The 18,871-nt window shown below is 31.9% G+C and overlaps 3 protein-coding genes across 3 annotated transcripts in view; 1 reads left to right on the top strand and 2 right to left on the bottom strand.

The window, feature by feature from the left end:
- Positions 1 to 18,871, top strand: part of LOC135957341 (uncharacterized) — an 83,237-nt gene that overhangs the window by 29,030 nt on the left and 35,336 nt on the right. The gene's annotated exons all lie outside the window — the stretch shown is intronic.
- On the bottom strand, positions 11,173 to 11,906 carry LOC135958445 (uncharacterized). Its single transcript, XM_065509348.1, has 3 exons — positions 11,811 to 11,906; positions 11,585 to 11,743; positions 11,173 to 11,505 (listed from the first exon to the last, which is right to left on the bottom strand). Exons 1-3 carry the CDS (start codon positions 11,904 to 11,906, stop codon positions 11,173 to 11,175), a joined length of 588 nt encoding a protein of 195 aa, XP_065365420.1.
- Positions 17,310 to 18,034, bottom strand: LOC135958444 (uncharacterized). The gene is made up of 3 exons (XM_065509347.1): positions 17,948 to 18,034; positions 17,716 to 17,874; positions 17,310 to 17,642 (listed from the first exon to the last, which is right to left on the bottom strand). Exons 1-3 carry the CDS (start codon positions 18,032 to 18,034, stop codon positions 17,310 to 17,312), a joined length of 579 nt encoding a protein of 192 aa, XP_065365419.1.

The following is an 18,871-nucleotide window of genomic DNA, read 5'->3' as shown; positions in this document are numbered from 1 at the left end:
CTTTTGGCAAAACTTTGGCATCAGGTTGCTTGAGTTAGATTAATATATTAATTTGAAAATATTGTAAACCGCAGTTTTCCTAAGGGGGGTTTCGCATTCAATAAAAAATAGGCCATAGTGTTTGTTGTTCAATAAATTCCATGTTACTTTGTTCTTTAGTGTTTATTTGATTGGCTTGTGCTAACAAAGTAATATTTTATACTATACTCTTTGATAAATAACGTAAGTAATAAGGTGGTTAGATTACTAACCACTGTGACTGAAATAGGTTTTACATAATGTATTTATCTACATAATATTATGTTATTTTGTAAGAATGCCGCGTGTACTCAATGAACATTAAATTAAAGATATTTTGTTCGAAGGTATACCTTCGGATGGGAATGTGTCGGTAGTCTTGTACCCGGCAACGTAGAGGATTATTAGGAGCAAGTCGATCTGATGATGGTACTCGGTGACATATCTTCTGGGCTCAAGTTAAAATATGATACAATTTGGCTAATTTGACCAAAATGTTGAAAAAATTGTCGATGGGAAGAGCCACTTGATTATACAGAAGGTGGAGATATACCAAAGGATATAAAATAATTGGAGAATGTTCAACCTACACTGCTCTTTCCTTTGCTTTGTTCAGAATGATAAGTTTTCAAACAAATTTTTAATCTACGAAAATGTTTATCACAATTATTTTTAATGCCAACCGCCATGGTGGTTAATAAACTAACCACCTTATTCAATAAAAACCTATGTATAGCTGTATTTTTATTTTTCCTTATTTTTCATAATAATTGAAGTAGAAATGCAATTGTTTTGTTTATAAACTTATACACATAAAACTGTAGCTGAAAGATTTAAGGCAAATAAAACTCTTAAAAATATCGTTATCCAGTCAAAATTCAACAGAAATAAGTTTAAAATTGAAATAAATCACATGTCCAAATTTCATGGCGATCCGTTCATAATTTTTCATAGCTCCCATGCAAGGCCCACTTCCGAAAATCAGTTTAACGAGCAAAAATCTCAATAAAATTTAACAGAAATAAGTTTCATATAGAAAGAAATCAAGCGATCATGGCGATCTGGATTTTGCTCATTTGCTGAGTGTAGGGTGTCATATGGCCTGACTTGATCGACTCTACTTTCTTACTTGTTTATACTACAAATTTAGTTTTCGTCTAATAAATCTGTAAATTTTGATTTTAGTTTTGACTATTTACAGCTTCAACATTAGTTTATTCGACATAAATTAAGAAACTATTGTGAGTTTACTTAATATCCTGAATTCACTTAAAATAAGAAAAAAGACTCCACTACTCTACCCAACTACACTTTTTTTGAAACAAAAATTAATTTAATTGTTTCAAATTAACTGTTGGAATACCTTTAATTATGATATTCTGTCCTTATCCAGCAGTTCTAGGATACTGCCCTAAACCTGCGATTTCCCTATCAATTAGGTTAGCTATTAATTACATAACTAGCTACGTGACTAGTTATTTTAACCCATGCCTCAATCTCTTTGATTACAATGAGACTGCCTGATAGCTGGTCCAAAGTAGTCAATGCATTGGATTCACATACCGATTACATAGAGTTATTTATCTTACTATCTAGCTTACTGGTTACTTTGTCAGCTACATATCTAGTTATTTTAACATATATGTATGTTAATTGACCTCAAAAAGTCAGTTAAAAAGGCATCTCATCTCAACAAACCTTCCTCCTACAATACTCTGATGGATAACTTGTGGTGAATAAAATAACTACATTCTAAAGTAAAGTGTAAAATAATCGTTTAAAGTGACTACACTCTAGGTTATTTAGAGAAACTAAAGTGGCAACTGACTTCACACTAGGTTACAACAGGGGATGTCAGTAAACTTAAGCAAAAAGAAAATAAACTATATGAGAATTATATCAGCATAATTTTTGTAAAACCAGTTTGGAAAAAATACAATTTGGTTGAAATTGTATGAACAAAACGTGCACATAAAAAAGTATAGTGTAAAATAATGATTTAGAGTGACTATGCTTTAGATTACCTAGAGACACTAAATTGACAATTGACTTCACGCTAGATTACCTGGGATGTATGAAGTAACCAATTGAATCTTCTCTGCTTAACAAGGAGCACATACGTGTCAAATAAACCAAAAAATATAAGTTGGAGTCAGCCAAGTGATCAGATATTAGTAACAATTACTGTCTAAAGGGATACAATGTCTACTTGCTTAACTGCTGGGTAATGTAGTTTATCACTTGCCAAGTTGTGTACAACCTTGCATATCCCTAAATAAAACAGTTGTCCACTTTTTTTTCCATTTAACAAATTTATTTTTAAGCGGAAATTAAATAAAGTTTGTCATATTCTTTTTAATAAAAAAATATGATAAATGTAAAAAATATACAAAAATACATATATTTATACAAACTACATCATATGTATGTATGTAAATTAGGGTGGCTCCAAGTCAATATAAAAGTTCAATTCATTCTAAGATACCGTTTCTCAAGAGATAAAAGGATATTTCTTGCTAAGGAGACATGTGAAATGTTGGCATTTGAAAGGCGCTTTCATTGACTTATCTGAAATATTCGTTTTAATTCAAAAATAATCTAAATTAAAAATAAAGTTGTTATTGCCACTGCAATATCCAAAAAAAATCATTCATTAATAAAATTATCTGGCATAGTCCAAGTTTTCCATCCTTCTAAAGCATCTGTGACCCTCAAAGGATAGCAATTCCCTTGCTAGGTGATTTAGATGATCTTGTAATTTTTCCTTGCAGTTCAAAGTAGATTATTTGATCTCCTAGCGTATCATACGAGAATTGAGATCCCTATGCATGTTCCAATTTCTTGCATACCAAGGAGCACCTAACTGTCTTCTTTGTATCTTTTTGATATTATAAGAAGAGGCTGTTCCCCATAACTGGATGCTATACGACCATGTTGGTTTTATAACTGTCTTATACAAGAAAGCCAAGTCTAGGGCTGAACGAGCATAATTATTGACTAAGGAGTCAATACCAATGAATAGACTTAAGTATTATATGTATCACTTTTGATTCAATATGGTGGATCCATGTTAGACGGCGGTCTAGAAGGATAACAGGATACCATAGATTGAGGGGCAACTATCTCTTCTTAAAGTAAATGTGATGTGAACACATTTTCTAGCATTTACTTTTTTTGCCATTTGTGAAGCAATTTTCCACATTTTCCAAATGTGAGACTGAAGTTGTTCGGATGCTACAGAGGGATCTTTATAAAGCGCCCTAAAATACTTCCCTGGGGTACACCAGCGGAAATTTGTCATCACATGAAGAGATCACATCTATTGATGTAATTCGGATAGATCCATTTTTTTATAACTTTTAAGTAACTTTTGAAATTAAAATGCGGTATTTTTTCAAATTTTTAACTTTTATTTTGAATCATTTGTACAATATAAATTTATTTAAAGTATTGACCATTGTTAGCTGTGAACTTTTTCCATCTTTCTGGCATTATATATATTCCGAGCCGAAAGAACTGTTCATCTTTTGAGGTCAAGAACAAATCAAGCCAATACCGTATACTCTGTTCCAAAGTGAAGCATATCCCAGAGAGAGTATTCTGCATCGATCGAAACACAAAGTAGTCGGATAGAGCACGGTCCGGATTATAAAGCGGATGAGGCAAAACTTTCCATTCTAAATACTTATTAACAGATATTGCAACATGTGGACGAGCGTTGTCATAATGGAATATTACGGTTTAATGTCTGGCCGCATATTCTGCACATTTTGGGCAAATGCTCGCTTCAAATGATTGTATTGCGATCGGTACAAGTTTCCCGTGATGGTCTGGTCAGATTTCAGCAGCTCATAATATTTAGAACCCTTTTGCTCCCACTATATCCAGAGAATTACCTTAGCGCCATGGATATTTGGCTTTGGTTTCGATTAGGCTGGTTGGTCGGGCTTTACGTACGATATCTTACGCTACCGGGTTATCGTAATGGATTCAGTTTTCATCACAAGCACTGATGCAGTGCAAAAATTATTTTCTTTTATAGCGTTCAAGCAGCATTTCAGTCATACAAATTCGTCTTACAAGATCTCTCAGCTTCAATTCGAATGGTATCCAATTTCCTTGCTTCTAAACTACTGTGACTGTAGCATAGTGTTATTAAAACTTCTTCAATTTAAATGAAGTATTTTTTTTAATTTAAACCCAAATAATTGTCCAATGGCCCTCCACAAAACCTATAAATAATAATAATAATTACTTTAAACTACCTGGACATGTGCAAACTGGTTGAAAATGTTTTAAAATTGCTGATTGAACAGCTCCCAATGATTTTGCAAGTTCTTGAGTTTGGAAATAATCTTCATGGATTAATGCCTCCAATTCTTGGTCTTTTTTGGCTAGCCTGGGTGATCTTTGTCTTCCATTTAAACCGAACAAACCATCTCTCGCACGTTTAAACCGATGGAACACATTCACCGTAAGCTTTGGTGAGCATTCACCGTGCTTCAGCGACACTTTTTTCAAATTAAACAAGTATAGCAAAACTTTCCACATATGACGATTTGTTGGGACAAAATTCAACATTTTCGAAGCAAAAAAACGTTGTTTTTTACGCTATAATTTTCAATAATTAAGTGTGATAAATCATCATTGTGGAACCAGGAGGATTTCCTGCTTTGAGGCCTTTGGTTGTCATTTTTACGGTAGATAACCGGCATTTTATTGGTCGGGGAAACATCTCATTAATAATCGTCGGTGTAAACCAAGAGGGTGTACTATTTGGGGTAAATATATTATCTAAGTGCTTAGGAAATACTTCGACTTTTCCGGTAGCATTCTTCGCCCATTCACCGTTTTGGAGATGTATTGACAGAAGCTTCTCTGTAATGCCACCAAGTCTGCAATTGGGGTGGGTGGGGGCTTCTATATCGCGGATGAACTGGCTCAAGTCTTCAAGTCGATGAGAAAGATAATTTCGTCAGTATACCGCTCTTCTGCTGTATTTGTCAAATTTCTCGGTATCGAGACTTCCATGGCCCGTTTACGACCATCATAGATCAATGTCCATTACGGGACTATCACGGTCTCGGTTATGAATTTTGATAGCCATGCTTACAACCTACTGCTTAATTGTTGCGCATGCTAGGATACTTAACACTCCTTATAATGACTTATGTAGAAGTTGTCATGACGAAGACGATGAAGAAACGCTTGAACATCTCCTAGCGGATCTATCGAGTGGATATTAGGATGGTGGATTATTTTATTCATGCGTCTGGTTGGTTCGTCATCGAACCCCTTTGCGACATGTGAAGGACCTTTTGAGGACCTTAACATGATCATTTAGGGTATCACAAAGGGGCCAATTTATGTACCCAAGTGAGCTGGTAATCTGGCTGCCTTTACAACCTAACCTAACAAAAAAAAGTTGGACTAGCGGATATATTGTTGAATCAATCATGTCTGAAAGTTATTTGGAGGCTTCGGAGATAGTTGATTTCAGCACACAGACGCATTGGCACATGAAAAGGACATTTTTCTCCTTTGTTCTAGCTTTGAGAAATGAACTTTCATTCAAGTTGGACTCCTTATTTTTTCTCCATACAAATGGGTGCACCCAAATGTACATATTTATGTGTCAACGTAACTGTTGATAAATAAAAAGTACCCATAAAAGGTAACTCTGTATTTAATAAAATTATATTAAGTTACACAGAATTACAAAGTTCATCTTGCTGACCAGGGTGTAGTGTATAACGTTTGAGCAATGAAGTAAATAATGTACATCCTGCTAACGCTACAATAACAGGATGTACCTTTTAAAACGGGATTATTAATAACTGTTAAATGGTACAACAGTTAATAAAGTTAGCAAAGTTTAAATGAAATACAAACGTACGATTACAAAATCGGAGCAAAGAGATTTTAAAACTCTGTCTAAATTGTCCTATTCTATTATTATTTGAACAGATTCAGTGTTTCTGAAACTTAAATTTTATACTACTTTTCAACGTAAGAGCCTACCTACCTGATGATGTAGGTTATAATATAAAACTTTTTCCATTCAAAAAACACTGAAACTGCAATACAACTTTTGAAAATAAACGACAGCAAAAATAACATTCACGACATTTAAATGAAGGCTGTTAAAGAGAAATGAAAAAGTAACAAAAACAAAACAAAAAACAAAAAACATCCTTTGGCAAAAGAAATCAAATACAACTAGACAAAGTGTCTGACAACCAAACATTTATTAAACAAAAAGTTCTACAAATATATACGTATATATGTATGCAGCTGAAGTGAGATAAAATTTAAACAGTTGCCGTTTGAACAAAAAACGGCAGTGGCAGACAGTCACTTTCAATATTTACCAACCTGATGATAACAATTTTTAACAACAACAATGTACAATAAAATGAAATGCTGCAAAACACAGCAACACAGGCAGCCGTTACAACACACTTAGAGAAAAAATATAGTTGTACATAATTACTGTAAACATTTCAAGTTTTTTTTACAATATTATGGTCACGGTAATAATTTATATGGTTGCGGTAACCATAACATGTTAAAGTTACGATTATTATGATTTTAGCAATCATATTTATGATTGTAGTAAATAAATATATGTTTATGGCAATCATGTTCGTGATGTATCATTATATCTTAATAAGATGTTCTCATATTATGATAACCATAAGCCGAGAACAACATAATGTGGTAAATCCTTCATCATACAAATGGTTGTCACAAACATATACTTATTTACTACAATCATACAATATATATAATTTCTATAATCATGTGAATCGTTAATTTAACATATTATGAGTACGGCAATCATATAAATAATTACAGTGACCATAATATTGTTAAAAAAAAAACGTGTACAACTGTTGAAATGGTTACAGTAAACACGTACAACTATATTTTTTTCTTTGCGTGCAGGATGTTATATATAAAGAAAAAAGAACGACTAAAAATTGTTCACAAATAAATTGCCAACAAAATAAAATGCAGCAAAAAGAATATACAAAAAAAGTTTTAGTAGATTTTATTAAATTAATTTTACACTGTGATGCCTTAAAAATATTTGACAAACTTTGTTAAATGATGACGGACAAATTAGATTTTGAATGATTAAATATGAAAAGTGTTTTGTAAAACCTCGGCGAATAGGACTTATTTAATGATATTTTGGGAAAAAATAGATAAAATGGAAAATATCTAACAGATATTTAAAACAAGCAGCACACAGAACAATTTTTTAAGTTATCTGTGGGATTCTAGTTTTCAACTAACATATGAACATTGCACAGTGATTTAGATACTTTTAAATTTGTGACAAAAAAGTGACACAACTCAAAATTAATTTGTCTGGTTATATAAACCCGAAAAATTTATTTTACGCTTAAACTACACAGTAAAAATTATATTTCAATTCAAACATTTATCCCATATTGCACTGGTTTCAATTATTTCATAATTAAATCAAGTATTCATTTGCTCAAAAGCAAAATTTCTTGGTATTTTCTATTGAATTTTGTGTTTTGAATTTGATTATTTTGACAATTGAATATACAGTTTTCGTTGTTGGTTGAATTTCAAATACAAAAATTATTGAATAGATAATTTTCGTAATTGAAACACAAAAAATAACAAAAATGTGTTTTCAATTACGAAAATTATCTATTCAATAATTTTTGTATTTTAAATTCAACAAATAACGAAAATTGTATATTCAATTGTCAAAATAATCAAACTCAAAACTGTCATGAAATATCACAAAAATTCAGTTCGTATCCGAATGTCACAATATTTTATATTGGTTAAAAATGCGGGATTTTTTCTAAAGTTTTAGATTTTATATTTAAACATTTGTACAACACAAATTTATTCAAAGTATTGGGCATTTTTAGCTATGAACTTTTCCCACCTTTCTGGCAACATATGGATTCCGTGCAAAAGGAATTGCTCATCTTTTGAGGCCAAGAACGAAGCAAGCCAATATCGGATACTCTGTTCCAAAGTGAAGCGTATTCCAGAGAGAGCATTCTGTATCGATCGAAACAAATACTACACAGAGAAAACAGATTCGTGATAGCAACCGAATTTGTTGTCAATCGAATGATTCGGTTGCACACTTAGAATTTTTCAGTTCTAACGTCAGTTGATAAAGAAGAATTTCAGTTGAGGCAACCAAACTTTAGTTACCCCTTCCAAAATATTGTAGCCACAACTGTAAAATTCGGTCACTAAGATAGAATCATTCGATTGACAACAAATTCGGTTGCTATCACGAATCTGTTTTCTCTGTGTAGTGTAGACTATAAATGGGTTAAGACAAAACTTTCCAACCACTTCTTTATAAATAGTTTTTAACAGGTATTATGCAAAATGTGACAGAGGTTTGTCATGATGGGATATTACGGTTTCATATCTGGCCGCATATTCTGAGCATTTTTCGGCAAATTCTCACTTCAATCGAATCAGTTACGTTCAGTACAGCTTCCCTGTGCAGGTCTTGCCAGATAGATAAGACCCTTTTGCTCCCACCAAATACAGAGAATTACCTTGGCTTTTGTATTGATTCGACTGGTTGGTCGGGCTTCACGAACGATCTTTTTTTTATCATCATTTATTTATTGTATCTTCATTATTTAATGAACTAACAATAAGTGGTTCAAATCGTATATCTAATAATTATTATTTAATTAGTCCAGCCAGTGCCGGACGAAAATTTTGTATTCATGGTTGTTTTGGTTAAATTGGCATTCTTCCTTCTAGATTAGGTCTATTGTGTCCCTCCTTCTTAATCGAGTGTGGCCACGGTTATCTAATATGTTGCGGGCCAGCGGGTTTGGGTGAACTTCAAGTTTTTTTTAAATATTTTTGTACATTTTTCGAGATTTCAGTTTTTACAATGGGCACGTTTAAATCTTTGTGTATATTCGCGTTTTTGATATACCAGGGGGCAACTGTGATCATTCTTAGAAACTTGTTTTGGCGTCTTTGGATCTTTTCTACATTTGACGCTGAGGCCATGCCCCATAACTGTATGCCATAACACCATATCGGTTTTATGATCATGTTATAAAGTAGAAGTTTACAATCTAAACTAAGCGTGGAGTTTCTGCCAATAAGCCAATTAATTTGAATTGATTTCAATTTCATTTGAGTCAACTTTGCATCTATATGACTTTTGCATGTAAGGCGACGATCGAGATGTATTCCGAGGTATTTCACTTCCGATTGTTGAATTATTGTTTGGTTATTGATATGAATAGGGGGTCATGATTCTCTACGCAATGTAAATGTTATGTGTGTACATTTTTGCTCGTTGACTTTAATTTTCCATTGTTTTAACAATTTTTCTAATTTCTAATAATTAACGATCTTTTAAGCTTTGGGATATCGTAATGCATCCATTTTTCATCGCAAGTAATGATTCGATGCAAAAACAGCGCTAAGGAAGAATTTCGGACATGCAAAATCGTTTTCAAAGGTTTCTCGGCTTTAATTCAAATGGTATTTAATTTTCTTGCTTTTGAATGAATCCTGCTTAGGCGAGGCCAAGTGTTTACTTCGTACTAATACCGTATCACAATGGGATCATATTTAAATGGACCCAAGTGAGCTGCTTGAGGAGCAGCAGCCCATGGAACCTAATACCGTATCTAAAATCCGTAGTTAGCCAAACGAGAGTCGAAGGATTTATCTGGGCGGATTGTACTCATTAGCTAGTCATTGTCAATATGTTGTAGTTAGCCGATGATGCCAGAATAATTTATGCCCTTGGATCCATAGCTATATTTATCCATAATTAGACGAAAGCCGACCGAAAGCCAAAGCATCTCGGGTTGCATCCGTTGAATTTACTTTACCATAATAAGTAATTTGCCGACCGAATTCTCGAATTCTCTATTAGAATCTTCATACATTAACAATTATATCGCAAGGATACAAGATACATAGCTCTGTGGTAAAGAAGATTTCAAAGGAAGCAGAACCTGGACAGACTAGGCATTCCCCAGATGGAAACAAAAACTGTATCACAATGTAAATAACCACTAATTTATCTAACCCCCATATATTGAACACCTTTTGGGATTTGCGAAAAACAAATTGATTTTTATTATAAAAGTTGTATGACATAAATCACTCAATAATGACTTGTCAAAACTAACATTATTCTAACCATAGAGAATATACATAGAGCGGAAACTCTTCTGTCAAAGACCTAACTCAGTTATCAGACACCTAAGTGGTGAGAATGTATTAGTAGAAAAAACAATGTGAAAACAAAAACAAGTAAGAAAGTATGGTCGGTCAAGCCCGACCATATAATACCCTACACCAAGTAAATGAGTAAAAATATTTTTCTTTTAAAATATCAATAATTTATATTCATGAGTGATTTTCGGAAGTGGGCCTTATATGGGACCTATGACCAATTATGGACCGATCATCTTGAAATTAGGTCGTGTGATTTATGTCTATATTAAATTTAACTATGTTGAATTTTGTGTGTATACCAACATTTTTAAGCGATTTATGCACGTTAAAGTGATTTTCGGAAGCGGGTCTATATGGGAGCTATGACTAATTATGAACCGATCGTAACACAATTTGGTGACATGAATTTTGTATATATAAAACTTATTTGGAGCGAAATTTGTGTAGATACATAGATAAATTAAACATTTATGACCGATAAAGTCCAATTTCGAGGGGACTTTGTATGGGGGCTAGGTGAAATAATGGACCGATTTCAGCCAGTTTCAATAGGCTTGGTCCTTGGGCCGAAAAAGTAATATGTACCAAATTTGATCGAAATATCTTCAAAATTGCGACCTGTACTCTGCGCACAAGGTTTACATGGACAGCCAGCCAGCCAACCAGACGGACGGACGGACGGTCGGACATCGTTTAATCGACTCAGAAAGTAATTCTAAGTCGATCGGTATACTTTAAGGTGGGTGTTAGACTAATATTTTTGGGCGTTACAAACATCTGCACAAACGCATAATACCCTCCCCACTATGGTGGTGTAGGGTATAACAACACTCGTATGTGTGATTATTTTGAGGACTTTTTTTGTTTGAGTTTTTTTGTAGTTTCCGCTATATGTTTCTCTATGATTCTAACATTCAATTACATTTCGGTTGTAATTTCCGAAACTATTTCAATTTCCCAATCAACATCTCCCGTGCCAATAATTAAAAGTTTATAGAAACCACCTTGTAAATAATTAGGCAGGCCATCTTGAGAAAACTGGCAGGCATTTAAGGTATATAATTTCTTTTCCAAAGGTGGTTCAAATTTATCCTCAAAAGCCGGTAAATCTGAGCAGTCCTTTAAGGTGTCCATTAAAACATCTTTGTAGTGAGTGTTTAAAAATGTATGAAAGTGTAAGGCAGGCATTTGAAAGGGTAAAACAATGTATTCATTATCACCCTGGGCACTGCGATAAGATTTAGCTGCAACCTGTTGTGTCCACAAAAAGTAAATATTAAATGAATATCTAAAACTTAATAGTTATTCTAAATATAATACGAGTATTTACAGTATTTGAATCACCATCGACAATATCAATATTAATAAGTGCAGTACCGGAAATGGCATAGACACCACGAGAAATTCTTTCAATTTGCAAATCAATTTTCAGTTTTTCCGTATCTGAAGTTTGTGCAGTAAGTGATTTAAGTTCATACGACCAGGTTTTCTAAAAAAGAGGACAAAATAAATTTCAGTCATTATTCACTTTTTGTCAATCAATAAATATTTTTTACCATTCCTAGCATCTGTCCTGCCGTTCTCACAATCAAGAATACTACATTGATTAGAGAAATTATCGTTAAGCTTTTACTCAGGTTTTTAGTCGCCATTGTTGAAGGTTACAGTTGAAAGTCAAGCTTCAGTTAGAACAGTGATTTTTAAAATCACAGCTATTTATTAATGCTAGTTTTAGTATAATTAATTAAAGTACAATCAATTTCCTGTTTAAATAATGTAGGTGCTATATTTCTTATTTACAACTTTACAAACAACTTTAAACTCATGCAATTTTCATGTAATGACAAACGAGTATTAATGAAAATGATTGCTAAAATAACATTTTAGCATCGCTACCCCTGTAGTAGTAAAATAAAACAAGTACGAGAACTATATTGGGCTGTGCCGAATATTTTATACCCTTCACCAAAAAAAAATTTTTTTTTTCTTCATTTTTTCAAATTTTTTGTTTAATTTGTTAAAAAAAAATTTCTTAAATTTATTAGTGAAAAAAAATTATGACAAAAAAAGTTTTTTGTTAAAAAAAATTCGACGGACAGATGGACATGGCTATATCGAATTCGCTATCTATAACGATCCAGAATATATATACTTTGCAAATGAAAAATGTAGAAATTACAAACGGAATGACAAACTTATTTATACCCTTGCCACTCATGGTGAAGCGTATAAAATATGTGAAAGGATTTAATAAAAAATTAAATGAATTTAATAATTACCGGCATTTTTTTAATTGTAAACTACTTACAATGATAGGAAAATAATTTATAAAAAGTTACAATACTCCAGCTAGAACAGTTCTTTAGATATTCGAAAATAACTATTTATTTTGTATGATCTGGTACCACCAATTTGCAATAATGAACTATGAACTACCAAAATCATACTATTACAGATCTCCAGATATCTATTAATAACAATTAATCGAATGTGGAACGGGTTAATCAAACACCTCACTTTAAGACAAACAATGGATACTGGAAAGTGCCACGCCTACTTGAAATTTCAAAAAAAAAGAAAAGAGTGTTCCAGATACAGATGGACATACCGTATAAATTTCAAGAAGATCGGTTTAGGCTTCTATTAGCCGCAAACAAATTAACAGACATACATTCATTTTTATATAAATACTAGCTAAAACTCAGCGTGCTTCGCTACCAGTAAAGTAATGGTAGTTAGTCTATATAAAATTAGTTTCTAATGTAATAAAAAGTACTTTATTTATTTCATATTTTCTAAACTTAATGTGAATTGTAATAAAATAGAAAAGTTTATAACCAAAAATATTTGTATTTAATGTTGTGTTTTCCTACTCACGAACATGCAACTGAAAACTTTTCATGTGAAAAACATGAATTTTCTAGACTTAGTCCGCAAACTTGCAAAGACTGACCTTGAGCTTTATCAATTGACATTGCAAATGATAAAATCAATGGCATTTCCGAAGTTATAATCGGAATACGTGCAGCAATACATCTGTCCCTTTATACTTTCCAGTTATAAAAGTCGCCCCGATTAGATTGTTCATTAATTTCCCTCTGGGCCCTCTTTTTCAAATTTTTTTTTTACTCAAATGATTGTAACACAAAAATTGTATGTCTTGAGTTACAAAATATTTATTTTGATAGCTAGACCACTCGCATCCCACTAAGAGACTAAAAAGCTCTTAAAGGAATGGACCTAAGCTTTCATTTGAGTAAAAAAAAATTTTAAAAATTAGAAAAAAATTCGAAAATGTTTGGCCAAAATGTTTGGCCTCTAACTCCGAGAGTTCTTGACCGATCTTGTTGAAAAATTGTGTCTGCATTACTATCCAATAGGTCTAACCTTGGTGCAAAAGACATCGATTTTAAAAGTTGGTTTACTTGATGTGAAATCCCATATACATATGGGGAATTTCATGTCAAGTGAACCAACTTTTGAAATCGATGTCTTCCGATCGGGATGAAATTTGCACCAAGGTTAGCTCTATTGGATAGTAACTCAGACACAATTTTTCAACAACATCGGTCGAGAACTCTCTGAGTTATAGGGGGTAAAATTTTGACAATTTGGTCAAACAGGGGTTTTTTCTTATCCATGTAACTTATTACCTATTGTTCTTAGCAAAATGTGTCCCAAATAGTATAGATAGCTATTTCTTCGATCTTTCGAAAAAAAATATTTAAAAAAAAAAATAAAAAATTTTTAATATTTTTTTTCCGAAATCAAAAACTTTTTTGACTTTTTTTTAAAATTTTTTCTCTTTTTTTTTTTTTTTTTTTTTCTTAAAATAAAGTTTAGATATTTTCCTTGAACACCTACTTGGTCGCTTAGTGGGATGCGAGTGGGATATCTATCAAAATAAATATTTTGTAACTCAAAACATAAAATTTTTGACTTTTTTTGCAAAATCAAAAACTTTGTTGACTTTTTTTTTCAAAATGGACCCTTTTTTAATCTTTTTTTTTAGGTCAAACAAAAGCTTAGATATTATCCTTGAAGACCCTTTTGGTCGCTTAGTGGGATGCGAGTGGGATATCTATCAAAATAAATATTTTTTAACTCAAGACTTACAATTTTTGACTTTTTTTTTTGCAAATACGTTTTTTTTTCCAAATGGGCCCTTTTTTTAAAATTTTTTTTGTAGTCAAAAGAAAGCTTAGGTCCATTCCTTTAAGATATTTTTAGTCCCTTAGTGGGATGCGAGTGGGATATCTATCAAAATAAATATTTTGTAACGCAAGACATACAATTTTTTAATTTTTTTTTGCAAAATCAAAATTTTTTTCCAATATGGGCCCTTTTTTAATTTTTTTTTTTTTGCTCAAAAGAAAGCCTAGGTCCATTCCTTTAAGATATTTTTAGTCCCTTAGTGGGATGCGAGTGGGATATCTATCAAAATAAATATTTTGTAACAATTTTTTAATTTTTTTTTGCAAAATCGAAATTTTTTTCCAATATGGGACTTTTTTTTAAACATTTTTTTTTGCACAAAAGTAAGCTTAGGTCTTTTCCTTTAAGACCTATTTTGTCACTTAGGAAGATGTGAGTAGGATATCTATTAAAATAAAAATGTTGTAACTCAAGACATTCAATTATTGACTTTTTTTTTGCAAATTCGATTTTTTTTTCAAAATGGGCCCTTTTTTAAAAATTTTTTTTTAGTCAAAAGAAAGCTTAGGTCCATTCCTTTAAGATATTTTAGGTCCCTTAGTGGGATACGAGTGGGATATCTATCAAAATAAATATTTTGTAACTCAAGATATACAATTTTTGATTTTTTGGCAAAATCAAAAACTTTTTTGACTTTTTTTTAAAATGGGCCCTTTTTGTAATTTTTTTTTTTGCTATAAAGAAAGCTTAGGCCTATTCCTTTAAGATGGTTTTGATCGCTTAGTGGGATGCGAGTGGGATATATATCAAAATAAATGTTTTGTAACTCAAGACATACAATTTTTGTGTTAAAACATTTATTTTGATAGATATCCCACTTGCATCCCACTAAGGGACTAAAAATATCTTAAAGGAATGGACCTAGGCTTTCTTTTGAGCAAAAAAAAAAATTAAAAAAGGGCCCATATTGGAAAAAAATTTTGATTTTGCAAAAAAAAATTAAAAAATTGTATGTCTTGCGTTACAAAATATTTATTTTGATAGATATCCCACTCGCATCCCACTAAGGGACTAAAAATATCTTAAAGGAATGGACCTAAGCTTTCTTTTGACTACAAAAAAAATTTTAAAAAAAGGGCCCATTTGGAAAAAAAATCGTATTTGCAAAAAAAAAAGTCAAAAATTGTAAGTCTTGAGTTAAAAAATATTTATTTTGATAGATATCCCACTAAGCGACCAAAAGGGTCTTCAAGGATAATATCTAAGCTTTTGTTTGACCTAAAAAAAAAGATTAAAAAAGGGTCCATTTTGAAAAAAAAAGTCAACAAAGTTTTTGATTTTGCAAAAAAAGTCAAAAATTTTATGTTTTGAGTTACAAAATATTTATTTTGATAGATATCCCACTCGCATCCCACTAAGCGACCAAGTAGGTGTTCAAGGAAAATATCTAAACTTTATTTTAAGAGAAAAAAAAAAAAAAAATGACGTATTTTAAAAAAAAGTCAAAAAAGTTTTTGATTTCGGAAAAAAAATATTAAAAATTTTTTATTTTTTTTTTTAAATATTTTTTTTCGAAAGATCGAAGAAATAGCTATCTATACTATTTGGGACACATTTTGCTAAGAACAATAGGTAATAAGTTACATGGATAAGAAAAAACCCCTGTTTGACCAAATTGTCAAAATTTTACCCCCTATAACTCAGAGAGTTCTCGACCGATGTTGTTGAAAAATTGTGTCTGAGTTACTATCCAATAGAGCTAACCTTGGTGCAAATTTCATCCCGATCGGAAGACATCGATTTCAAAAGTTGGTTCACTTGACATGAAATGCCCCATATATATAAGGGTTTCAAGTGTCTAAATACAAATTTTAACATTTACTTAATATTTTTGGTAGTCTGTACTAAATATTAATATTGATAGCTGCTATAACTTTACCTATATATAATTTGTTATCTATAGGTATGGGAGGTACCACGCCCACTATTTTAGTCCGCCCATTCTTGTCCTAAATAATAATATTGATGGTAGAATAACCGTACAAAATGTATGTATTATATCTCTTATTGTGTCCCATATATAAGATTTTTTTAAATTATCATCATATGGGAGGTGCCACGCCCTCTGTGGCTACTACTCCCATTTTTGCCGCAAATATTTAAACAAACGGTGGAATTGCTCATGCAAAATTTGAGGACTATAGGAATTATAGTTTCCTAAATATTTGATTTTTAAAGCTAACTTTATATGGGAGGTACCACGCCTACTTAAAATTTCAAAACAAAAAGTAGCCTCTTGATCCTTCCAGAAATACTGTAATATTTCAAGCAAATCGGTTCAGCCTTTTAGAAGTCTATAGATCCTAAACTAATAATAATAAACATACATCTATACATACATACAGACACACATTCACTTATATATATATAGATATGTGTAGTAAATGAATGGGAGGCAGTGGCTGAACAGCTCCTTACCAGATCACCAAATATAAAATAGTCGTTAGTTAAAGATGTTAGTTTATCCAAATCAGCCTTGAAATATTACTAGCCGCCTATTAATCATAACATGTATTAAGATTAGGCTATTCATTCGAGTAATGATCATTCGATTAATCGAATAATTATTCGAACAATTTAAAAATTACCATTTTCAAATAACGAATAATTCGAACAATTTTATGTAGAATACTCGATTGGGTATTCAAAGTATTCGTTAGCCGAACAAAAGCCGAAGCATTTGTCTCGTCTACATCACAATATAAATAACCACTAATTTTTCAAATATTGAACTAATTTTGGGTTTTGCGAATAAACATATTAATCTTTATTATAAGAAGTAGTATGAAATAAATCATTAAATAATGATTTGTCAAAACCACCAATATTCCAATACTCAATTACATTTCGGTTGTAATTTCAGCAATTACTTCAATTTCCCAAACAACATCGCCCGCACCAATAAGTAAAAGTTTATAGAAACCATCTTGTAAATGATTAGGCAGACCATCTTGAGAAAACTGACAGGCATCAAAGGTATATAGTTTCTTTTCAAAAGGTGGTTCAAATTTATCCTCGAAAGCCGGTAAATCAGAGCAGTCCTTTAAGGTGTCCATTAAAACATCTTTGTAGAAAGTGTTAAAATATTTATGAAGATGTGTAGCAGGCATTTGGAAGGGTAAAACATTGTATTCATTATCACCCAAAACACTGCGATAAGATTTAGCGGCAATCTGTGATGACAAGAATCAATTATTAAACATATAATTAAAACTTGGCAGTTATTCTAAATAAAATATTATTTACAGTATTTCCATCACCCTCGACAACATCAAAATTAATAAGTACCGTACCGGAAATGGCATAGACACCACGAGAAACTCGTTCAATTTCTAAATTAATCTTCATCTTTTCACTATCTGAAGTTTTTGAAGTAAGTGATTTTAGTTCATATGACCAGGTTTTCTAAAAAAAAAAGATGACAAAATTGCAATCATATAATCTTGATAATTTTGATATATCTTTTTTTCTTTCTTACCTTTCCTGGCATCTGTCCTATAGTTGCCACAATCAAAAATATTACACCAATTACTGTTATGGTTTTACTTAGGTTTTTAGTCACCATTGCTCAAGGATAAAGTCAAGCTTCAGTTAGAACAGTTATTTTTAAAATTACAGCTATTTATTAATATTAGTTTTAATATAATTAATTATGGTACAATTAATTTTCTATTTAAACAATGTAAATGATATATGTATTTATTATTTACAAAGTTACAAAGAAAACTCATGCAATTGTCATGTAATGACAAACAAGTATTTGATCAAAAAGATTGCCAAAACGACATTGTAATGAGTTTTGGTACTTCTCTCCCTGCGCCTACCCGCGTTATTGTTAGTTCAACTGTGAATCACATTTTGGATCACCCTGTTCGCCGACATATAGTTGAAGAAGAGTTGTATTTTTTTGTCTACCGAGAGTCACTGGTGTTTATTTTTAAATGACCGGGCTTCAATTCGGGTTATCGTAATGAATCCATTTTTCATCGCAAGTAATGATTCGGTGCAAAAATGATTTTCTTTTATAGCGTTCAAGCAGCATTTCAGACATCTCAGCTTCTTTCAAGGACTCTCAGCTTCAATTCGTATGGCACCCAATTTCCCTGCTTTTGGATGAATCCTACTGCTTGAAAATGTTTGAAATTACTAATTGAGTAGCTCCCAATGATTTTCCAAACTGTAGTTGAGTTTGACAACAATCTTCAATTAGTAAAGCCTCCAATTCTAGACCTTCAAACTTTTTTGGCTGGCCTGGGCGGTCTTTGTCTTCCGCAAAAACCTTCTCTCGCATATTGAAACCGATGCAACACATTCACCATAAGCTTTGGTGTACAGTCGGTATGCTTCAGCAGCATTTTTTTTTCAAATTGAAGAGTAAAGCTAAACTTCCCGCATATGATGC

This window comes from Calliphora vicina, chromosome 4 (assembly GCF_958450345.1).
Source record: "Calliphora vicina chromosome 4, idCalVici1.1, whole genome shotgun sequence".
NCBI lineage: Eukaryota > Metazoa > Arthropoda > Insecta > Diptera > Calliphoridae > Calliphora > Calliphora vicina.
The sequence above is the reverse complement of the archived record's forward strand: the minus strand, read 5'-3'. Positions and strand labels throughout refer to the sequence as shown.